General features: G+C 34.1%; 1 protein-coding gene across 1 annotated transcript in view; it reads left to right on the top strand.

Moving 5' to 3' along the window:
• The first annotated feature begins 11584 nt into the window (after positions 1 to 11584).
• The window catches only part of dap (death-associated protein), a 32337-nt gene continuing 17415 nt past the window's right edge, over positions 11585 to 26506 (top strand). Inside the window, 2 exon segments of the mRNA NM_131572.2 lie at positions 11585 to 11762; positions 14238 to 14337. Coding sequence (NP_571647.1) covers positions 11708 to 11762; positions 14238 to 14337 — 155 coding nt within the window. The 5' untranslated portion in view covers positions 11585 to 11707.

The following is a 26506-nucleotide window of genomic DNA, read 5'->3' as shown; positions in this document are numbered from 1 at the left end:
GATTCACAGAATTCTCATATCCCCAATGCAATGCAAAAATTACATTAAGGAGGTGCGCAACAACTTCAATCATTCTCCAGTCCTCCATTGGCCGAACCCATACATACGTCCTCATTTTATACTAATTCTCTGCACAATGTCAAAAGCACAAGACTTCTCAACTTCATATTCTGTTCGTTTTCAGCCTATTTCTGCTCTGCTTGCAGTTTAATTGTAGACAATTAGGTCTTTGCTTTTCAATTAGCTTTATTTACTTTTCCAAAAATGCTTCATTAGTATGTAAGGCATATTACACTTGAGAAGAAGTTTGATTAATATTTCACCATAAGCAATCCAAATACAATTGTTTAATGAAAAGAAAAAGAGACAAAAATAATTATACACACACACACACACACACACACACACACACACACATATATATATATATATATATATATATATATATATATATATATATATATATATATATATATATATATATRTGTATATATATATATATATATATATGTATATATATATATATATATGTATATATATATATATATATATATATATATGTATATATATATATATATATGTATATATATATATATATATATATATATATATATRTATATATATATATATATATATATATATATATATATATATATATATATATATATATATATATATATATATATGTATATGTATATATATATATATATATATATATATATATATATATATGTATATATATATGTATATATATATATATATATATATATATATATATATATATATATGTATATATATATGTATATATATATATATATATATATATATATATATATATATATATGTATATATATATGTATATATATATATATATATATATATATATATATATATATATATATATATATATATATATATATATATATATATATTCCTTTCTCCAAGACCCTAATGGATAGGAGTAAATCTGTTAAACTGTTAACAATGTGTTGTTTACAGAAAAGGGGGTTTTAAAGGGGACTTATTATGCAAAAATAATTTTTATAAGGGGTTAAGACAGTTGTGTCAACAGTGTGTGACTATATCTAGCCTCTAATAGTACACACTTATTAATTTAATATTTTATAACCACACTTCATAAAAACAGTCTGCAGAAACACTTGATTGAACACTTGACAACTGATTCACATTATGCTTTGTACATGTTATCAAAGGGGAAAAGCCCCGCCCACTAGTGACAGTGTCTCCCTCAGCATAGACCAAGCATATCCAAGCTCGGTCCTGGAGGGCTGGTGTCCTGCTAAGTTTTGATCCAAAGCCAATCAGTAAACACCTGAGCTACCTAATCAACCTTTTACTAGACTCTCTAGAAACATCCTTGCAGGTGTGTTGAGGCAAGTTGGAGCTAAAATCTGCAGGACACCGGCCCCCCAGGACCAAGTTTGGACACCCCTGGGATAGACTAATGCCCTGTGTGAGCAGAAGCAAAGACTATAGAATACACACGATGCGTCACTCGTATAGTTTTGAATGAGGGAAAGTGTAACAGTCTGTATAGGAAATGAAGCCCCATCTACTTTTACAGGAGCCATTCATTGATCACTGTAGACTGTTGTTCTCCGTGTGGTCAACACACTGGAATCTCAGCAAATTTTGCTTCAAAGACCTAAGAAATATATCCAAATAAAGCTTGAAACATGTGCTTTTAAACAAACTCACTACACTTGAAAACAAAACTTTTCTGATTTTGTAATCTGTATGAAATGAACATGAGATACAATCCGTCCTGTCAAATGCACATCATGACAGCAAATACTCAAACAACCACAAACTTGTAAGCGAAGAGTCACTGTCATTTCTGAAGGAGATTCACCATCAAGACCAAGTTGTGGATTACTTCAGAAGAGCAGCACAAAGCATTATCCAGAGGATGATAATGTGTAGAATGGCCAAAATTGAGGTCGGTGTTGTGAGCGTGTTTCTTTCGAGTGTGCACATGCATTAGCTTAGGCAACAGTAAAATATGCAGATTTTGTTTGATTCAGACTTTAGAAATGAAATATGAGACAGTTATTGTTAATTTTATTGGTGGTTCCAAATATTTAATGTTTTCGTAAACTTGGTTAACATTTTAATTGAATTTGATGTTTCCCCATTCAGACAGAATGCCCGAGCACACTGCCCGAGAGGTGTTTCAAAGATGGCCGCAAAGTTCCTTAAAGCGACTTTGGCAGCAACCACTCTGCTGACACATAGACTTTTGTAGCTCTGCCCTGTCTGCTCTTTTGAAAAAAAAAGCACAACCTCATTTAAATTTAAAGCGACATTTATCAAAATAGCTCAATTTGGATCAAAGCCTGAAAGAGGCTTGTTTCAAAAAGTTTTTTAAAAATTATTTGTGGGTTATAATGAACTGAAACTTCACATACACACTTTGGAGATGTCAGTACTTTGGAGATTGTTGTACATCTTGTAAAAAGTGTCATAATACGTCCACTTTAAAAAGTGTTTGGTGTAATTATTGTCCTCCAGTTCATCCATCGAATATTAAAAGGAAACTTCATAGAATTATCAAATTACATTCAACAGACCAAGAATAACCACAAAAACTCAAGACAAGTCTTTCCGCAGCAATGTTACTGATGTACTGTACATATTACTGTACTGAATTCAAAGGGACAGTGAAGTCAAAAGAGCTTCAGCTATGCATGTGAAGTTACATCTCATATTAAAATAACAAGTGTTACATTATTTTTTCTTATGGATAAAAATAAAAGTACAACACACAATGTAGGATTTCAGTTTATATATGGACTATTTGTTCAAACTTTTTTATTTGAAGTTATTTGTTTCAGTTTTTTTGAATAGAAGTTAACCGAACTAGAAGTGCAATCCATAATTAAGAATGGAAGAAGTCATGTAGTGTACTGCAAAACTTGTCTTTATTTTTAACAAGCAAAGGAACAAAATAATGGATATTGTTTTTTACTTTACTCCTGCATATCATATCAGAACCAAAACCTAGAGTCTGTTACAGTATAACTTTGAGATTTACTAACATTAAATTAGGTTGACATTACTTTATCTGTGTTTTGGTACACTTAGAAAAAAAAAAACATTTGCTGTTTTTTTAAGCTAATTGTTAAAATTAAGCTGAAAAAAAACACAATTCTTCAGTTTTTTGAGGGTTATCTTAATAATTTTATTTTCAATCCATTCAATTTGTAAAACAAGTTATCTTAATTTCTTCGTTATCCCAACACAAATCAATTGTGTGGAACCATTTTTCCAGTGTATGTGTCGCAGGAATGAGTGTACTGATGATTATATCAGGTCATTTAAAAGCTGATTCAGAGAAAAAAAGCTCACATTTTTCCGGATTCTGGGTTCCATCATAATATTGCATCAGCTGGATGTAGCTGGGGTAAAACCTGCCCTCAAGCCATCATGATAACACCGGTCCATTTGCAGAGGGTCTTATTGGAGAAGCGACCTTGTTTAAATAATATTTTAAGTTGTTTTGGCACTGAAAATCTTACAGAGCAATGATTATTCATAAATTGACCAGAGAAGTCGTTAAAATGTATTGGTCATTAAATATTGATAGTGTTTTTGTATAATTTGTTTCTTAAGTTTGAGGTCATTAAGATTTGTTTACTTGTTTGTTTTTTATTTAAGTGAATGTTTTGAAAAGTCTCTTATGCTCACCTGGCTGAATTTATTTGACATAATCAGTTATTATAATAAAAACTAAAACTATTGTGTTACTTAACTTAATATTTTATATAAATATAAAATAAATATAATTTTACATTTATATAATTAGGATTATATATATATATAACAAAATTACATTCAATACATAAATATATTACAAAAACACAGTTAAATTACTACAACTTTGATTACAAATAAAATAGAAACATTTATTCATTTATTTTCCTTTGTCTTAGACTCTATTTCAAAGGTCGCAACAGTGGAATTAGCTGCCAACTATTGCAGCAAATGTTTGACATAGCGGATGCCCTTCCAGCCGCAACCCAGTATTAGGAAGCACCCATACACACTCATTCACACACACACTCATACACTATGGGCAATTTAGTTCATTCAATTCACCTATAGCGCATGTCATTGGACTGTGGGAGAAACCAGAGCCCCCAGAAGAAATCCACGTGAACACGGGGAGAACATGCAAACTCCACATAGAAATGCCAATTGACCCAGCCGAGGCTGGTACCAGCAACCTTCTTGCTGTGAAGCAATTGTGCTACCCACTGCACCACCGTGACGCCTGCCTGAAATAGAAACTGTAAATACATAATTTAAAATGTACAAAATTTTTTAAGCACTAGTAACTAACCCTGCTAAACATACATTAAAAATAGTAACATTTTAAAATGTTATTAGAATTATAAATCTACAGCTAATTTATTTTAAAAGCTAATTCCGTACTGCGGACACTGAATGCTAAGAATGAAACGTGAAAGTGTAAGTTATTAAGGTAAAGTTGGTTTTATATTCACACATTTATTCAGTGACAACTTGTGACAGACTCCCTATATTGTTTACCACGGCACTTTGATTATTCGGTCGGATATAACCTGCAATTGTGACTTCAAAAAAAAACTTTAACACTGTTTATTTGACTGTGAACAAGGTTGTATTTTGATAGTCATTGACTGCCTATATGAGTTCGCTATTTAGATTTTGCAAATAATACTTTTATGAAAATATATGATTATGCAGAAAGTCCAAATGTGCAAATATAAAACCAACTTTTACCTCTATGAGTAAGTTCACATATCCTGCCGTACAGGAGTATTTCGCTGTCAGAATGCAGTATTTTGCTTGTTGATGATTACCCAGGCCTTGTAGCTCCATCTTTTTTCCTTGTCTTTGGCTTGCCAGAACCTCGGTTTATTATATATATTTTTTTTATTTGAAAGATTAAATGGTCCTAGACATTTGAATAGCGTAGTCTAATGGCAGAAGTTTATAATTTTGTATATTGCAATATATATTTTATTTTCAGGATCCTCCTGAACAAGCACTTGCAAATCATTAACCAAAATCTCCTCATCTTTGAGTCCATTTCCGCACTGGTTTTGATATTCTAAGTCACTAACAGCAGTTTGGAGCCTTGAATTCTTGAATATACAGTCTGAATGTTGACAATTGCAGAGTACAAGTCTCAGTTATAGCAGGCTGTAAATGTTTCTGACTCACGGGTTGAAATATTTCAATGGCAGACACTGGCTGTCTTTCCCCTTCGGCTCTGTGAAGTTGTAAAATTAAATTCAGAGGTTGTGCAGAATAGCTCTAGTTCCCCCAACCCTTGCCATGATTAAGTGTTCAATACGAAGCAAAGTTTCATTTTCAGCGTGTGCCGCCTCACACTGTGGGATTATAATCTAATGTGGCATGAAAATAGGTCTTCAATTCAACAATGTGATTCATTTTACGCCAGAGCAAAGAACTGGAAAGTCATCTCTCTTTCGTACTGTTGACATATACATGAATTAGAGCTTCAAAATGCAGATTTGGTGCAGAATCAATTTCGGTGTAGACAAAAGTTAAACAAAAGAATCATCATTGCACTGCAGATGAAATTATTCATGAAGAGAAAATTAACTTTCGCCAGGATTCATTTTGGACTGAACTGCTTGTTAGTTTAATAGGCATCTGTGAATGTCAGACTCTACGCATTTGTGCCAGACCTGATTACATTCGTATTTTTCCCTCCAAAACCACCAATGGTTTAATTTTCATGTAGAGGAAAATATGAAGAGCCGATATTATAAAACCTATAATAACATTTCACTGAAACATATTAATATTTAAAATCCCCATGAAATCAAACCTGACATTTGTTGGCTTTTATGAATTTGTGAGCCAAATGCTTATTTATAAGCTAGTGTGCTCCAAAACAATGGCAACATTCACATGTAATGTAATGTGTATTTATATAGCGCATTTATCATGTATGACCATACACCCAAAGCGCTTCACAATCATCAGAAGGGTCTCTCCACACCACCACCAGTGCAGCCTCCACTAGGTTGATATGACGGCAGCCACAGGACAAAGGCGCCAGTTCGCTCACCAAACAGCACCCATTTGTGGAGTAGAGAGACAGTAATAGAGCCAATTCAGTGGATGGGGATGCTTGTGAGGGCATGATGAGTAAGGGCTGAACGGGGGAATTTGGCCAGGACACCGGGGATACACCCCTACTCTTTACAATAAGTTTTAATGACCACAGAGAGTCAGGACCTGACTCTACACTGACAATCTACACAGACTAAAAAGTTTATCGCCTACATTGTATATACTATACAGTATAAATACATACTACTAATAGAGCTTTTGAGGTTATTTAAAGTGTTAAGCGTGATACTTCAGATTATAGAGCATTTGATTGGACAGAAAATCTGATGAGTAACTAAAGTGCAGAGTGATGTCATCAAAATCACAGAAAGAGTGTACGTTTTACATATATTTAATGTTTAATGTCTCATCAGAAAGACAGCGCTCACTGACAGTATAGTGTCCCCTTCACTATACTGGGGCATTAGGACTCACACAGACCACAGGTTGAGCGCCCCCTGCTGGCCACTCTAGCACCACTGCCAACAGCAACCTAGTTTTCCCATGTGGCCTCCCATCCAGGCACTGACTAGGCTCAGCTCTGTTTAGCTTCAGTGAGTAACAGGTCTTGGGCTGCAGGGTGACATGGCTGTGGCACATCAAGAAAATATATGTAAAACGTACACTCTTTCTGTGATTTTAATTTTTGATTTTCTGTCCAATCAAATGCTCTATAATCTGAAGTATCACGCTTAACACTTTAAATAACCTCAAAAGCTCTCTTAGTAGTATGTATTTACACTGTATAGAATATACTATGTAGGCGATAAACTTTTTAGTCTGTGTAGATATACTTTCCATCATAATAAGTTGTCATGTGCATCTTTGCAAGCCTCAAAGGCTCTATGATACAAAGGAAATGGTATTGGCTGCTTTTAAAAGAGGAGGAGCTAGTCAACTTGTCCCGCTCTTGTCATCCTGTTTCAAATTATGCCAAAACAATTAATGTTTCAAGACACTTCAGGGGACCTTTATACGTAAACTAGCTTTTAATGTGTGAGGGGTCTGGCTGTGGATCTGGTGCAGGGCATTCTAATCTGCATGCAATGCATTTTAATGCCCACACACACCTTAACCCTACCCCTCACAGGGATTTCACTAGCTTCATTGAGTTCATTGTGTCTAACATAGCATATCTGATATATGCAATCACAGCTTGCATCAAGGCTGCATCCAGATACTATTGTTGAATTTAGTACAATTTTAAGTTAACTCTGCCTCAGTCATGTTAATTATATACAGTTTATTTACATAAACGTCATATTATTTCAGATTTTTTAAATGTGTAGTCTTAAAGTTTTGCAGCCCTGCATTCTCAACCTAACCACATGCTCTACCACAATAGTTACTCTACAAAACCATCAAAAGAAACTCCTGTAAATATCAACATACCAAAACATTAAATAATAATTTATGATGCTCTGTTCATCTTGTGCATAAACACACCAAATAATACTTAAATCCAATATTTATCTTCCCTGTGCAGTCTGACAATAAGCATATGAATGACAAACCTTTATGTCAATTTAAGTCATATTTAAACAATTCTGTAGCTTGTGTAACTTTCTTGTGTTGGAATTATATATTATAACACATGAGGCATAATTATTTTAATTAGGTTTTTCTTTCTCCACAAATAATTACTGGATAAAAAGTCTCAAAATTGAAAATGTTATGTTGAAAAAAGTAAAAGTCGTTTAACAAAAGCTACAGTAAAGCTACATTTATAATATTTGTATTTATTTAAGGGTGCGGCACGATGGCTCAGTGCTTAGCACTGTTGCCTCACTGCAAGAAGGTCACTGGTTCGAGCCCTGGGTGGGTCAGTTAGCATTTCAGTGTGGAGTTTGCATGTTCTCCCCATGTTCACGTGGTGCTCCGGTTCTGACATGCGCTATAGGTGAATTGGAATTGTGAGTGTATGGGTGTTTTCCAGGACTGGGTTACAGCTGGAAGGACATCCACTACGTTTTATGTAGTGGATGTCCTTATGATATATGCTGGAATAGTTCATTCTGCTTTGGCGACCCCTGATAAATAAGAGACTGAGCTGAATGAATAAATGAATGTATTCAAATGCACAAAAAATCCTTCATTCATTAATTTTCAGCTTAGTCCCTTTATTAATCAAGGGTAACCACAGCAGAATGAACCACCAACTTCTCCAGCATATGTTTTACGCAGCGGATGCCCTTCCAGCTGCAACCCATCACTGGGAAACACCCACACACTCATTCACACACATACACTACTGCTAATTTAGCTTATCCAATTCACCTATAGCGAATGTCTTTGGACTGTGGGGGAAACCGGAACACCCAGAGGAAATCCATGCAAACAGTGGGAGAACATGCAAACTCCACACAGAAATACCAACTGACCCAGCCGTGGTTTGAACCAGCAACCCTCTTGCTGTGAGGTGACAGCATTACCCACCGCGCCGCCCCTGCACAAAAAATGGTAATGTATAAATTAAATAATTTATTATATACTATGTTAAACTGTTTTATTTTATTTTACATCAATAAGTCGTGGCTGCATGGCGGTACAGTGGGTAAAACAATCACCTCACAGCAAGAAGGTCACTGGCTCGAGCCTCAGCTGGGTCAGTTGGTGGTTCATTCTGCTGTGGTGACTCCAGATTAATAGAGGGACTAACCCAAAAAAAAATTAGTGAATGAATTAATAAATTACAAATGCTCTGTTTTATACATAAAAATGCTAAATATTAATTTTATTTCATTAATGAGAATCATTTAAACAGCCTAATGAAGGACTTACCAAAGTCATTATTGTAATTAGAAAAGGGTGATAAAATGGACATAGTTGTCCTGATAATATGTGAAATTGTAGAAGTGGGGGGAGGTTTGAAATGTAAAGTAGGCATAATCATTAAAGGTCTGATTATTAGAGCATGCAAGCTAATGTTTACATAATCCGTTTTACCATGATGCACATGAAGCCCACTGTGAACATCACAAAGATTATTGACACGGTCACACATTATCAGCACTGGTTTCTTTGAAAACTGCTGCTCATCAACCTATGGATTTTATATCTACTTTAATTGTCAAAATTATTGTTCCTCCTTATTCTTTTTCAAATATTTTCCAATTGATGTTTGACAGACCAAGGACATTTTCACAGTTTTTTCTATAAATCTTGTTTTCATCTGGAGAAAGTCTTATTTCTTTTAATTTGGCTAGATTAAAAGCAGTTTTCACGTTTTTAATTCATTTGTCTACAGAACAAACTACTGTTATCCAATAACTTGACTAATTAACTTGTTTAGTTCACCTAATACCTTCCTGTTTAAATAAGACTGTAATCTGAATACTAGTATCTTGCAAAATAAGATATAAATGCAAGAAAAATATTTTGCACTGTCACCATTCCAAAGTCAAAAGGAATTATTTATAAGAAATTAGTTATTAAAATCAGTATGTTTAAAATGTGTTGAACTCTGTTAAGCAACATTTGAAAAATATTATTATTATTATTATTATTAATACAATTATATTTATGATTGTTCTTGCATTTATTATTTGTTTATGATTATTATTAATACAATTATGTTTATAATTTTTATTTTATTTTATTGGCCTGCTAAAAAGTGCCATTCCATGCCGCTGAATGGCTTTTTCAAAATGAAGACTCCTGTCATTTATTAAAGTATTAGTCTCCCCTCTAGTGGTCATGATTCACCTCAGAGTAAATTCATCAAAACAATTCAACAGCACTGAGAGTGCAATAGGACACACATCTGATTTCTTTTTTAAGAAAAATGGATGAACTTTGTGAAAAAACAGGACTTCATTTACTGACAGAAACCATGCTAAGAATTTCTGTTGCAGCATCTGATTTAAAAAGCATCATGCCAAACCTTGGCCCTTAAAGAGATAGTTTACATAATATATATATATATATATATATATATATATATATATATATATATATATATATATATATATATATATATATATATTCCTTACCATTTACCTACACTTAAGTGGTTCTACACTTTTATGAATGTTTAATTTTTCTTTACACAAAACAAGATGTTAAGAAGAATATTGAAAACCAGCAGCCATTGACATGAATCCATAGTAGTGGCTGCTGCTTTCCAACATTTTTCAAAATCTCAGGTTTGAAACAAATGGAGGTAGAGTAAATGACATAAATAATATTAAATATGTGAGGGTTACCTCATTTCTGAGTTTCTAAACGTTTACTGGGTAAGCATCATGTTGTGACACGTGCTTGTGCAAGACTGGCATGATTTTATCTACCACAATGTGTAAATATTATCACTGACTTTTACAATTAATATTTTTTTCTTCAGAATATCCTGCTTTTGAAGTCTTTTTGATGAGAACAGTATGTTTTAGTACCACCACAAATTGTCTAGCATGTGTAGTGATTTGCAAATGGATTTAATGCAATCCATCCATTAAATTTAACCAAATATCTCTACATGCACTGTCCTAACACAATATGTCATTATTCTGAAACATCTGCTAATCTCATTTGAAAACGCAGGATTTTGAGGTGTAACACTAAATTGATTTTTAGATTGGGTCAAAGGTAGTGCCCTCGTTAACAAACACAGGGTCACACTTTGTCAATAAAATGAGCTGTTGATTTACTTAAACAAATATAAACAAGTAATTGAATTTTAACTATATTGATTTTTAATGAAGGACACTAAAGATTCCTATTGATAAAGAAAATCACTAGGTGAAGCTGTCAGATGTGATTTAAAGGGACATTCACCCAAAAATGAAAATTCTGCCATAATTTACTCACCCTTCATTTGTTAATACCTGTTTGAGTTTCTTCTATTGAACACAAAAGATGATATTTTGAAAAATGGTAGTTAAATGGCAACCACTGACTTCTATATTTTCCCAAACCATGGAGGCTTTTGGGTACCAGTATTTCTAAAAATTTTTTTTTGTGTTCGACATAGGAAAAAAAACTGGAAACAACTTTTTTTAACTGACATTTTTAGCCTTTTTGACTTTTAACCAAGAGAGCATTGACATTCTTCAATGCTAGTAATATTTTGCATGACAAATTGAAAATATTAAACGTTAAAAGTACTTTCTTTCTTTCTTTAGGGGTGATTCACTACTAACAATTTAACAGCTTTATTTCACTTTTTGTCATTTCAACTTTTAAATGAACAAAAGAGTAACAATAGTATCTGGATATCTTTCGAAATACTTAGCTTTCTCCATCAGCTGTTCATAATTTATTAGGCAATCTTTTCTTTCGAAGAAACGCAGGCAGGCTTTTTATTATTTCTTTCTCCTTGTGTGTTCCATTTGACTTCCCATAGGAAGGAGGAGGAACATCCTTCCTGGACACACGCTCTTATTGGCTGCAGTCGAATCCTAGCGTCATCACGCACCGTTGCCAAACAATGGGCAGGAAAAAGCCACGTTGACGAAGTCGACGGTAGTCTGCGTTATTTTTCTGCCAGGAAACTGAAGGATTGTTTTTTTATTTAGAAGACAACGACGCGACTCTTTGGAAGAAGCGCTTGACAGCAGCCATGTCATCGCCGCCCAAAGAGAAAACCGAGACCAGAGCTGGTCACCTTCCTGCTGGTAATGCCCATGAGCTACTGCATCTGCTGCTTCTGTTGTTGTTTTCTGTAGGAAAGCCTAACGTTAGTCAATCATTACACTAAATGGCACCTTTTTGATTCGGAAAATATTACTTTTAAAAAATAAAATTTGTACAGATTGTATGCATTGTTTAAAATTTGTTATTAACGTGTATTGTGCCATATATGCTTGTATGTAAGCAAATTATTATGAGACATTTGCTGGGCAAAAGTCACATGGTTAAGGGGTTATTTAGTCTCGTGCTCAGGGTTATGAAGACGCATTCCAAATGTTTTTAATGCAGTTTTTACTCTGGAAAGAGATTGAGGTAAAGTTGGTGTTATATTCACACATTCTGACGTGCTCTTTGATATTATAATTTCAGGAAGATATTCTTTGCTTAACTCTAAAATGAAATCATATTAGCAGCCAATGACTATGAAAGTACAACATTGTTCACAGTCAAATAAATAGTGCTAATGTTGTTTTCAAGATTTCAAAACGAATACTAATTTAAAATTAAGGAAGTACTTTTATTTTGAATTATTCCAGTGTCTTTTGTATATGTATATATTTAGTTTTCTGGGTTTTAATGAGCAAAGAGTAACAATTATAATTGTTTACCAAGATTTATAGAAGATGCCAACTAAAAGGTCATTTAAAATAACAATGTCAAAATTGTCAGGCAAATTTATAACGAAAATTATTAAATGACTTTTAAAAAAGATAATTGTGCAGCCCCAATTGCTGAATTACTAATTCTTTTAATTATAATTGGTTATTAATCATATTAAAACCTCTTAAAGTCAAGTGCTATTTTGTGGTTTTCGCCAGGATTTTGCCTACCCAAATTTAAAAGCTTCCCAAATCCACATGCAGAGGTATAAATGCAAAAGTCTGGTATCATTTTAAAGAAACCCCTTTGAATTTTCATAAAACACTGTTCAAAGTGATTAAAATAATTGTATATGTTGTCTACGCAGAGCTTTAATGATATTACCCAAGTACTAATCACTAATAAAGTACTAATATAGTCATTTAATAATAAATTTAGCAGATTTGTCATCAAAATGTTTAAATCATTTCAAATATAATATAAGCTTATAGTGATTCCTATATCTTAAATGTATCTTAATAAGTTCATGTCAGTATCTTCATTAATTTTTCAAATAAATGTAAATGTTGATCTGAATGATAATAAAAAATAATTACACGTTTTTTTTAATTTTAGAGCAGGCACTTGCATTTAGTATGAACTCTGTGTGCATACAATCACCTTTGTTAGTTTAATTTGATGCAAACACTGAAGTGTTATGGAATTTTTTAGCTTTTTTATTTTTGCTGTGGGCAAATATGTACTGGCAAAGTATTATCACATAAACATATAATTTTTATGTATGGTATGCAGTCCTGTATGTTTATAAATTTTGTTTAAATGTGCATCATTTCCACTGGGGTATATGCACACAGACTTTTAATTTTGTCCAGCCAACCTCAGCGCTTCCGGTGAACAGTCTTTCCATGAAAAAAATGCCACGTTTAAGGTCTGATTCCTTTAAAAATCAATTATCTTCACTGCCTGAGAGAGCAATATGATATAAAATGGGTCTGAGACGGGACAAGAAGCACTGCATTAAATTCCCTTTCCCCCACCATGTCTTTTAAATATGAACTTTTATTTTACCCCTAGTATATTCAATGGAGTTTCTGTGCTCACCTGCTGATCCTGACGGCGCTAGCAGTTACACCGTCTTTCTTGTTTTACGCTTGAACAACTAAATGAATGCTTAAGTCTGTTTAACTGAATGTATTTTAATTGCATTACAGCATCGAGGCTGTAAAAGAAACCTTATGTAAATGAAAATAGTCACATTAATCTTTAATTGAAGTTTGTCATTGGCTGAAAAACACTGTGGATGGAAGAATTAAAAGTTAAGAGTAAAGTAAAGTTTGGAAACATGGATTGAGGTTCTCCAACAATTACATTTAACAAAAATAGAATAAAGCCACTGATTTTGTGGCTAACGTGTCAAGAAAAATGCATATAATAAAAGTTGTTGACTGGATTTTGTTGTGTACACATTCACGAGGGATGTGAAAGGCAAAGGGAATGTCCCTACTTGAGCAGGATTCAACTAATGGAAAATGTTGCATGTTGCACTAGTCATTTGTTTCCAGCAGACAATATATGTTGAAGATTATGTGACACGCTATATATTTTTTTTATCCACTTATTTTGTTCTTCATGTTGTATTTCACTTTGTCAGCATATGTCAGTGCAGTGTAAAGTTCACAAGAAATCAGATAACGACCTGTGTGTAATCTCCCTAAAAGTAGGCCAAGGGACAAAAGATAGCATAAGATTGCGCACTAAACGGCCGCTTGTGATTTATATGTCAGTATATAATGAAAGCAATCTCATTTACCACCAGTGTCAGAAGATAAACTGTTGTTTTTGTTGTTGTTTTTTGGCAGTGAAAGCAGGAGGCATGAGGATAGTTCAGAAGCACCAGTCTCCAATTGAGGTGCCAGACAAGAAGGATGACAAAGACAGTACAGAATATGAGACTGTGATGTAAGTGTGCTGACCTTCACTTTTCTGCAGTATGCATTTCACTTCCAACTCTAAAATAAAGAGCTCATCTCTAACTTACGCCTCCACATTGACACATTGCTGTTTCTTCTAGTAAAGCACATGGTGGACTGTATTTTCAGCACAGACTTATCAGAGTCATGATTGCGCTCTTTATTGATTTTTTTTTTTTCTTTTTCTGAAGAATATATGAAGATTATCTAGACCTAAAATTATGCTAAAATAGGAACTACATTCTATAATGCTTGAGTTTGTAGCCTGAGAAATGATCCATTTCCTTTTCATTAATCAAATTATACATTTTTAGTGACTGTTTGCAGGTTTACACTTTTGTGATTGTTTAGTTTTTTTTTTTTGCACTCAACCAGCCTGTTCAGATCTATTTGGATAAATGTTTTCTGACCATAACGAGTCTTATTTTAAATGAACGATTGTTTATAGCATGGCTCTGTAGAAGCTTTTTGTTTTGTTTTCAGATTGGTTTACTGAATAGTGCAGTTGGATACTTTGCATAACAACACTGAACTATTATTAACGGTAGCCTAGTTTAGCTGTGTTAGTTTTATGTGTTGCATTGCTCTACAGTCTTCTCACATAATCAAAACATTTAAGCAGCATTGTGTACAGCAAGGTTATTTGTAGTAAATAAAAGACTAAAAGTATTGGTAAAAAAAAACATTTTTGTTAACTAAAATACATTTAAAACTGAACAATAAATGGAGAACAAAAATAAAAAAAACTAGTAACCGTTAATGAAAATGAACTGAAATAATAATTGGCAAAAATAATCGTTTTTAGAATTAATAAGCACTCGTTTTGATGAAGCAGTGGCACAGTAGGTAGTGCTGTCACCTCACAGAAAGAAGGTCGCTGGTTCCAGCCTCTGCTTAATTGACGTTTCTGTGTGGAGTTTGCATGTTCTCCCTGCGTTCGCGTGGGTTTTCTCCGGGTTCTCCGGTTTCCCCCACAGTCCAAAGACATGTGGTACAGGTGAATTGGGTAGGCTAAATTGTCCATAGTATATGAGTGTGTGTGTGTGGATGTTTCCCAGAGATGGGTTGTGGCTGGAAGGGTATCCGCTACGTAAAAACTTGCTAGATAAGTTGGCGGTTCATTCCACTGTGGCGACCCCAGATTAATAAAGGGACTAAGCCGACAAGAAAATGAATGAATGAATGAAGCACTCGTTTTGTTCCAGAATATCTGACCTGTGGTTATGGCGTTATTTCAATGACTAGTGTACCAATATATAAATTATATCAACATTCTTTGGGATAAATAATGTAACAGGAGGATCTTGAGAGCAAATGCTCAAGAGGATGAGAGAACACACGACAAATTGTGAGTGCGCCTCATCTCACTGAGCGAGAGCAGACAGTTCACATGTGAGTAGTGCAAATTTGAGAATGTGGGAAGGTTTGTGCACAAACAGAGGAAATCACATGCACGTATTGCATGAATGCCCTCCCGCCTTGTAATACTGCCCTTAAGTCATTTGTCATTGAAATAACAACATATGTATGTGTTTGGTGAAAAACCTGTGATGATGGTTTTACAACTAAACACACCAGTTAAGCACAAAAACACATTTTCCGTATAAACAAAAAACATGCAAATAAGGCATGTTTAGCAACATACAATGAAGCCTGAAATTATTTATAGCCCTGGCATATGACTTTTTTCAGGATTGACTGCATGTGATCTTTAAAATAAAAAGGTTTGTCTGAATTCTTCAAAAGTTTTACTTTTATTCATTTAAACTGCATTTGTATGGTTTTCAGTTCAGTATCATTTCAAACAATTGTTTTGTTTATGGTTCATGTAAGCTAGGGAAACATTAAAAGGCACCTATAAAATCATCTTTTTTAACTGTTTGGACAGAGCTGTGGGTGGGTAAAGTGTGTCCAGTTTTATTGAGGTGATAGAAAAACAATAAGTCTCTTTTTTTCAATATAGGATCTAAATCCCTTCCATTTTGAGGCCCACTACAACATGACGTAGGAGTGCAGTTTCCCCTCCCACCGAATTAATTGACAACCGCGTATTAACATGTCTCTGTACTACTGCGTATAATCATATAAACAAGACAGGATTGCAGAAAGCAACTGGGATTAAAAGACCTGTTCAGCTCTCTGTGATCATCAATCATCATCAAATGTAATCAAGAATGAATTTCACAAGTTTAAAACGTTTTTTTAAAACAGTGCATTATTGTAATGAATTACAGCGATGTTTACCGTCTTTATCACCACAGCCACGTGTCAGTACAATTATAAAAGAAGACTATTCAATCCTGTATTGTGGACGTTAAATCGGGTTTATTTTGCACATTAACATAACAGATATCGATACTGCAGTGGACATTAGCATGTTTTTTGTCACATTTGCTTTACAGACACATTCTGGAGACACAAAATACTTATCTTAATCTTAAAATAATGGTAAAATAGGTGCCCTTTAAACTTTGCTCTGGTCAACACTGGATGTGTTCAGTTTACTCTGCTAAACAATAACTATTCAAACTAAAACTGAAACTAAATATATTAAAGCTAAAGAGACATGTTCACTAAAGAGCAACAAAACTAAAACCATTAATGAAGCATACTAAAAATTATCAGAAATTTACAGCTAATTTAAAATACTATCAAAATGAAAATAAATTGAGAAAACTTTAAATTATAGCAACCTTGGTGTACAATCAGCGACTTATTATTTTGTCATGGAAACCTTTGTCTTTTTAAGCATTTCCTATGTTTAATTTGCTAAATTATAATTAAACTAAAAATGTACACAAACACATTTGAACGATGTTCTCCAAGTCAGCTAATTTAAAATGTATGATACAGTCGTTCTTCTAAGTAACCAAATACACCAACTGCAGGCTTTAGTAACACCATTTGAAACAGTAAAGTCTTATTTCGAAATTGAGTCAGAGTTGCAAAACGCTTGATCATTGACACAGGTGTCCAAATTCCCATATGACTGTGGGCACACAGAGAGCTTTCTGCTAAAATGAGAAATGTTTTTCCTAGCTTGTACTCTCTGTGTTGCTTAGACATCCCACACTAATCCAGAATATTTAACATGATGATGCAGTCTCTCTTAGTGGCCATCTGTCTCCTAATGAGTAAGAGCGAAGGTGAATATAGCAGCACACTGACATCTCGGCACAACTTTCTGGATTGGTAAGCAGCACATAGTGGTCATTTTTGGTGGCAAGCTAAGCGTAGCAGTCTTGGGTGTGTCAGTAAGGAAGATGTTGCAACATACGGATATTACTTCATGTTTCTTTTTTCATCGTGGTCAAGTTTGTTTAAGCTAAGTAGCTGTTTTTGTTAGTTCTAAGCTAAGTGCTTAAGTGCAGTGAAAAAGTATGTCTTTCTCACTTGTGTTCAAGCTGACCTGTTTTCAGCACCGCTGAGGATTTAGTTGCCAATTCTGGCTTTTTGGCTTTGTTAGCAATCCCCGTTCACCACAGTACCTGATGACTGATCAGCCGACCCGTTTTACTTCGTCAACATTCAGCTCTTATCAGCTCACTCAACCTGCTGCAGGAAATCTTACAGGCTGTATTATATCTAAGGCTGCTTTTTATATCTCGTTGGCATTCCTTCATAAACATGGCACACGTCTGTGAGTGGTCATTTCAGAGAAGAGGTCGAACTGTGGTTTTAGTGGCCAAGAAGCTCACTGTGATGTTAGAATGTGATCCCTCCACTCACATTATTAGGTTTCACTTTTTCCTTTACCGCTGGCAAGCCACGAGGAAACACGCCATTTTCCTGTGTAGTTGCATTGTGTTTAGAAGTTCAAAGGTTGTTTCAGTTGTTGGCATGAATGAGGGTATTTTTTTTGGCTGTTTAGTATTTGATAATTCAATCTTTTTTAGTTTAGACCAATCAGTTGCAGTTTACAGGGAGCAAATTCAATATACATTTTTAAAATTATTTTTTATTTTGAAGAAATGTTACCACTATAATAGACAATATAATAGAATTAACTCTTAACTCTTAATTTTTTTTAAGATGAAAACTAATCAGAGGGAATTAAAATGTCATCTTCCATGTATATGTACTTTTTGTAGCCATTTGATTTATTTGTAATAATTGTAAATATATTTAAATGTAATACAAAGACAACAACTTACATTAAATGTTTCCAATTGAATAGAGTTTGTTTGCAGAAGTGTAAAGTAACAAATTACAAATACTCCAATGACTGTAATTGAGCAGTTTTTCTCAGGAATTGTAATTTGCTAAGTAGTTTTATAAATGTTTACTTTAACTTTCCCTTGAGTACAGTTTTTTAGTGGAGTATCGGTACTTTTACTTCACTGTTTTCCTTCTACCTGCAGTGTCTACTTTATTTCTTTTTTGTCCATGGTGAATTGCTAAAGTTGAAAAATCTGTCCTGTGTTTCCTGTCCAGTCAAATCACACATAAAAGAAGTAAATTGCATCATAATGAACCACCTTAAAACATAAGTACTTGATAAATGCAGCAAACCTTTTGGAAGCTGTAAAAATGTCCAAGAGGATGTCCAAAATCTGTACATGCTATGACCCAGAGACTTTTTATAGACGGCATGTCACTGATGAGAAAATGAAGAATGTCGACTGTATGATGACTGAAAGCATCAGTTTGATTTAGATTACTGTTTGTAAATTCACTACCATTACACTAAACAATTTTTACAACCTTTAGAAAGCTTTCATTTTTCCTTGACCTCAAAATTATAATCTGTGATTTAGAAATCTGCTCAGACTTGTACCAACTGAGTACAGCAGCATGAAGTGGAAACACTTAGAATAGTAGGCAATAAACTTTTTGTCATCAAATTTAATAACATGAATAGTTACCTCTGGTTAACCCCTTGGCAATCCTGTAACTAAACACACATTAAGACTAGTGTCTTAATAATGCAAGAACATTCTGCCAGAAATCTACTAAAAGCCACAAGCCAGTATTATGTGGCCAGCACAGAATTCGAAACTAAATTATTTCTTGGAAAGTAAACTGCAAGTATATTAATATGACATTTCACAAAAAGGCTGGTGCTTATTATACTGTGTTTTTTTTTTGTATTGATTAAATCAAATTACACAGATTTATTTTGGTATTATTAGAGAATTACATAATTCTGAGAACACCAACTGCTCAGTATTAGAGTAATATTACCAGCCTAATTAAAGTAGAAATATAAAATTATTATACCCTAATTTTAGAAGGTATTCAAATTACATTTGCCATCTTAGATATCCTGTCTGATCCACCTTATTACTTGTGTATGCATGTGGGCGATGCACATACATAATGATCAAAATAATAATCAGCAAAAGTGAGTCATTACCCAAAGCGCTGCCATAAAATCCATCTGACAAGCGTTTAGTTGGTCAAAAGAAAAGAAAAAAATCATGTGCCAGACACGGACGAAATACAATGGTGGCAAAAAGAAGCTGAACAACAGAGAGAGGCTGAAACAAAATCCTTTAAGATTAATCCTCAGAAAGTGCTATTGAATTGAATGTAGACCTCTGTGACCCTGTCTCAACTGATTTTAGTTTCAGAAAGCCAGAATGAGAGAAATGGGAATAGCTGTACACGTCCAGTGAAACAAGATCTGGTGTAAGGAGCCAAAACTGAACAATAGACAGAAGTAATGGTCATCTGAGGGATTTTTCCACCAGGTGGTAACATTCATTTTCAGTGGTCAGCCAAGCCACATTATGGCTTTGGTATGTGCATTAAAATCTATCTCTTATGACAACTTGTGCTCAGGTTTATTCGAGACTCTTCCCACTTATTTCATCCTGCTCTACATCACTTTTGCAGGAGAACTCAGTGTGGCATAGAAGTATTGCTGAGTGAACAAAACCTCATTACATTGGTGATAATAAAGGAGTGTAATAGGCTATGGTTAGTAGTTGTGATTTTTCTATTCTATAATTTGTGCATTGATAGAATGCAGAGAAGTTTTGTTTTAAGACTACACTGTAAAATAATACTGGGTTCCAACACAAATCGATTAAGTTAACTTAATAATTATGACTAATTTGAGTGGATTGAGCATAAAACAATTAAGATGTCCTAAAAAAAACTTAAGAATCGAGTGCTTTCAGCTCATTTTTAAATAAGTAGATTAAACAAGCAGCACAAGTCAAATTTGGAGTGTAGGTGGGGAGTAGGTGCTATTTTGAACGCATTTGACTACATAATTATGTACACTATGAAAGCAGTGCAATCTGTTTTTTTATTTTATTTTTTTTTATCAACTGGAAGTGGTTGAGAGTTAACAAGCTTAAAACACGTTAAATCCTATTTATGCCTATACTTTGTAATCAAAAAATGCTTGTGCCTCAGAATAAAACTCTGTTTTCTCACTGGTGAATGGGACATGAAGTAATCTCTCCCTTGTTTTGTTACTTCTGATCTCTGAGGCCTGCTGCACAAAAACGAGTTGAACAAACTGGGTTGCAGAATAAGTTTCAGGTTGACCAAAATAAACAAATCCAACCTGATTAAGTGGTTTCAGAACACACTCTGTTAACTTGAGATTTGACCCACACCATTAGTGAATAACTCTTGACCATATGCAGCTAAAAGAGTGATGTGCAGCTAAACAGCCAATCATATGAGAGATTTAAAAATGAAGTGATGTTATTTAAGAAATACAATTTATTTAAATGCCTTTACAAGGCAGTAATTAACACTGCAGATGCAGCAAAATCCTATTAAGACATCAGCTTGAAGAAAATATCGTTATAGCAGAGTAAATCAATCCACTGATTTTAACTTACGATGTAAGTTTGTAAACGGCTCAAACGACGGTCATTTTAAAAGCTTTAAATTTAAACAGTCATACATAAATGTTCTTTAATATATAAAGGCACATTATTATGTCAGTTATTATTGATGCCAGTTGACAATGCAAAACTATTTGAATATTAGCACAAGTAGTAATAATTGTAATTAATATAATATAAATAAGTGATTACCTACAAAATACAATTTTGACTCAATAGTTTGTGTAAAAGGACTTTATTTGGAGTTTTAAAAAAGACTGAAAGTTCTTTAATTGCATCAGATAAAATATCCATATACTCACAGCTGATTGGTCCAGTTAGGGTTTGTGATTTCTAACCCAGAGCAATTTAGCTGGTTGACAAGTTATTGTGGTGACAAAACCCAATTAAAGCCAAAAATACTTATTAAGCCCGAAACCTCAAGGTTTGGTTAAAACCCTACTGGCCTAAGGTCTGCTTTGGGCAGTGAATATCCAGGCAAGATATTTAGCTTTAGCACCTGCTAGCCTTTAGCTAGCCTTTCTGAAATTGCCTTCTCTTTCTTTTAAAATAAAGTGTAGACATGTCCTTACACTATATTTCTTAGATGTGGGTTGGTTAAAACTAGTTCTCAACCAACATAATTCATTCACAAAGCTCTCATACACACCTGTAAACAAAAAGTTTTCAATTAGATGAAGATGAAATCTCATGCTTTCCATAGCCACAGATCAGATCATCAAATCTTTCTGGTCAGTTCTGGAGTGAGAACTTCCATCTCTAAATTGAGTGTCGATGATTGCAACGTTCCTTCTCTGTATTTTATTTTTTTATCATAGAAATTAATGGCTTTTTAAGTGTGTCTGGGTGCTGAATGTTCCAGACATGCACGCCATGTCTTGCTCGCTCTCTCCCTCCCTCTTCACTTTGCCAGCAGAGAGATGGCCTGTAAGCAGGTGGCTTCTGATGAAAAAATTGCACATTTGTCGCAGCAAGTCAAGTGGCACTGTCTGGGGACCACCTGTCAAATGTAATTTGGTCTTCTCAGATGGATCGGAGGCCAAAATGGAATGGCTCTAAGACACTAATGTGATGTGCTATGCTGGTGAGCTCACTCATGATGCAGGAGCCTCCACCATCGTCCCTGTCTTTACCCAGAACCCCATTTCAACCTGCTATTAACATGCATTTTCCTTGATCATATCACTGGTCAAATGAGATGCATCAAGTTTTCCATCTGTTATAAAAGTGTTCAAATGACCACATGTACAGATTTAATCAAAAGCTTTCTTTTATAGATTGACACTCTTTACTTTCTCAAGAGCACTTGTTTGTGCTTTTTAATATAAATTTATTCTAAACTATGTAGTGTTATTGCAGGTTCTTTTCTTATTATTCGTTTATATAAATTAGAACTTTATAATGTGTTATGCTTTTACTGCCTTCAGAAACTTTTTGTTCACAAAATTGGGATAAGGTTTTCTTTTCTTCATGTTTTTCATGAAAATTAGTCTGTTCATTAAACGTAAAAAAAATGTAAAAATATTTATAAAAATTTTAAATAACTGCTTTCTTATTGAATGTAGTTTCAAATGAAATTATTACTCCAGTCATTATTGCTTTTATTACTATATATTTTTTTGACATGGCATTTTAATTCTTGCAGATATTGCATTTTACAACAAGCCACAAAAAAAATCTCTAAATAAAAGTGTCAACATCTGAATTTAGTTTTTAAATAAAATAAATAATAATAATAAATCCACATCTAAGGTTTTTACGTCATTAAAGAATGCAATAAATTTTTCAAAAAAACTGTTCTCCTCAACCTCTGATGTTGGATTTAGTTTTCTCCAATTTTAAAAAGAAGACCAAATCTTTGAGCCACAACGAAATAGAGGGGGGTTGTGGGGAGGTCTAAGACAACAGTATTCTGCGCCTAGCAAGAATAGATGCAAAAGCTAAAATGTCAGCGTGTCTCCAGTTAAAAGGTTGAAAGATCGCACCAAAGATCGCAATTAAAGGGCAATCAGCTAACGTGGCCCCAAAATATCAGCTTTTATTACTATTACCATTTAATAATAATAATAATAATAATAATAATAATAATAATAATTAATATTAGAGTGATTTCTAAAGGATTATGTGACTCTGAAGACTGCAGTAATGAAGCTGAAAATTCATCTTTAAAATCACTGGAATAAATAATTAAATTAAACTATAAAGTACTTTTGAACAGTTATTTAATAGTGCAATAACATTCGACAATTTTACAATTTTTACTGTATTTTGATTAAATAAATGCAGCATTGGTGAGCAGGAGAAGCTTATTTTAAAACATTAAAAAAATCCTTCTTGACTGGTAGTGTATTTTAATTAAAATATAGATAATGAAATAAAAAGAGATGTAGTACTGTTCGAAAGTTTAGATAGGAAAGATTCATGTTTTTGAAAGAAGTCTATTATGTTTAGATGCTGTATTTGATCATAAATTGATTAAAATAGTAAAGTATTATTGCAGTTGGGCTGCACGGTGACACAGTGGGTAGCATGTCCACCTCACAGCAAGAAGGACGCTAGTTCTAGCCTCGGCTGGGTCAGTTGGCGTTTCTGTGTTGTTTCATTTTCCTTCAGGTTAGTTCCTTTATTCATCAGAGTTCGCCACAGCGAAATGAACCTCAAACTTATCCAGCATATGTTTTACACAGTGGATGCCCTTCTAGCTGCAACCCAGTATTGGAAAACATCCATACACACTCATTCACACACATACACTATGGCCAATTTAGCTTATTTAATTCACCTGTAGCGCATGTCTTTGAACTGTGGGAGAAACCGAAGCACCCCAATGAAAACCCATGCAAACAAGGAGAACATTCAAACTCCACACAGAAATGCCAACTGACCCAGCCGGGACTCGAACCAGCGACCCTCTTGCTGTGAGGCAACAGTGCTAACCACTGAGCCACTGTGTCGCCTTCCTTATGTAAGCTCAAGAATCATAATCCATAGCATTGCATGTATTTACAATCAAGCCCAACAGTATTCATACCTTGCAAATTCTGAATTAAAGTTATAGATTAAAGTTAAAGTTAATTAAAGTTCTATTCAACCAGCAAGTTTTTTTTATTTAATTTAAAAAACTTTTTTTTTTTTTACCAAAAATAAAACGGGCTTATCACAAAAGATAATAAGATGATGTACTAGAGGCATTATTGTGGAAAAAAGTTCATTAAGTAAAACATATTTCTTTAAGTAACTAAGTCTGAATAGACTTTAATTGTTTCCTAATATTTAGATTTTTAAGTATTAGTTCATGTATATCATTATTGTTGAAAACATTTGTGCTGCGTAATATCTTGCAAAACTTGACTATGTATATATATTTTTTTCAAACTAATGTGTTATATTATAATATTCCAGTACCTAATTGTGGTTAGTGCATCGACATAGCACTAAAGGGACCTGAGTTTGTTTCCCAGCTCAAGGTCCTTTGCTGATCCTTCCCCTCTTTCTCCCCATATAATTATATATGATATAATATGAATTAAAATAAAAGTCTTTACTATTACTTGTGATTTATTTTAATGTATTATTGAGCATTTGAATGCATTTTGAGCATTTAAATTCATCATTGCTGAATAGAAGTATTAACAGAACCCCAATTTTTAAGCAGTAGTGTAAATAATGCAGTCATCAATCTGTTGAAACACTTTTTTGCACATGTAATATTTGTGACATTTACTGTTTTATTTTTTGTTTGTTTTCATTGACCCAATTAACCAGAGCATTAGGCAATCTCAGTATGTTGACACTTGAGATTTTGTGAACGGTTTGCACGAGGCAGTAATATAGTGTTTGTAAAACATGCAGTGTGACTGCTAGTAGCTGGCAGGCAGATTCAGGCCATTAGCTGAGCCCAGGAGCAGAAGCTCACAGGCCGACTCGCGACTATTTTCACATACTGCAGTCAATTTCTGCCCACTTTACAGTAACTTCATCCTCTGCGCTTAGAGGGGGAGACCACATCACCTTTCAGGCCCTGCTAAAGCGCGTTCAGCTGCGGATGAAGCACTGCTGAATATGGGCACGAGATGCTGACTTTTAATAAACCAACACAATAGAAGGAAAATAGAAATTGACAGTTTGATGACAATTATTTCCACGCTCGTCTCCCTCTCTCCTCTGTTTAGCCAAGTGTGCTGACGCTATTGGAATAATGGGGTCTTGGTGTGTTGTTTCAGTTAATCTGCTTAAATTTGCCTCACTGCTGTTGTCGGAAAGATTTCTCTATAGCTATATGTTATCTCATTACCACAGAAGTTACTTTTCAAATGTTCCGCCTGCCATTCAAATGCACATGAAGCTGCACAAATCAAGTCCAAATCTGACTTTGCCAGTGGTTTTGAGAAAAAGATTGTGCGTTATCTAAATTTCTGCTAGAAACTAAAGGATTACGATTGTAAGCAATATTTTAGGTCGCCACACACATTTATGGCAATTTTTAATTTTTTTTTCTTCAAGTTGCATCTATTCTTTAATAAAAAAAAGCTAAAGTAATAAATTATTTGTTACCCCTATTTAGGGATGTCCAGATCCGATTACATGGTTTCAGACTCGATTGGAATCTTATGTTACCTCCTGATCAGGACTTGATTACAATATATGAAAAAATATATAATATATATATATTCATTCATTCATTTTCTTTTCGGCTTAGTTCCTTTATTATTCAGGGGTTGCCACAGGTTCAGCGGAGTGAACTGCCCACTTACCCAGCATATGTTTTACTCAGCGGATGCCCTTCCAGCTGCAACACATCACTGGGAAAAATAATATATCTCATTATTTTTTTAACACCTAGTTCTGTGGTGACACTTTCTGACTTCACGCAGAAGCAGCAACATGTGTGGCATGACATCACTTTGTTGCAGAGACGCTATTGGTTAAATGCTGGCAAAGTAGAACACGGAAGCAGCTTGAAGTGGAAAGCGTGAGTATGTTTGCGGTCTGGAGGTATTATTAAGTTGATGACGACAACATCCCATTGCCAACGTTGTGAGATGTAAACTTGGTATTGCAAGAGGTGGAAAGGAAAAAGCTACATTCAACACAACAAACCGAATAAGACGCCTCAAAAACAAACGTAGATCCTCGATTTAAAATGCCGTCTCACCACTATTCTCACCACCAGCCCTTTATAACAAGATTTCTGATAAATTACTTGTCCTGTTATAAGATGTTTCGTTCACCACAGACATATGGAGTTCATCCTTATCTCCCATGTCTCAACTAAGCCTTTATGTAATATAGAAGTATCGGATCCTGTTTCGGTACCGGTAGATACTTAAAATCAAATGACTCGGACTC

Source organism: Danio rerio, chromosome 24, assembly GCF_049306965.1.
Source record: "Danio rerio strain Tuebingen ecotype United States chromosome 24, GRCz12tu, whole genome shotgun sequence".
Taxonomy (NCBI): Eukaryota; Metazoa; Chordata; class Actinopteri; order Cypriniformes; family Danionidae; genus Danio; species Danio rerio.
This window is presented reverse-complemented; position numbering and strand designations above follow the sequence as displayed.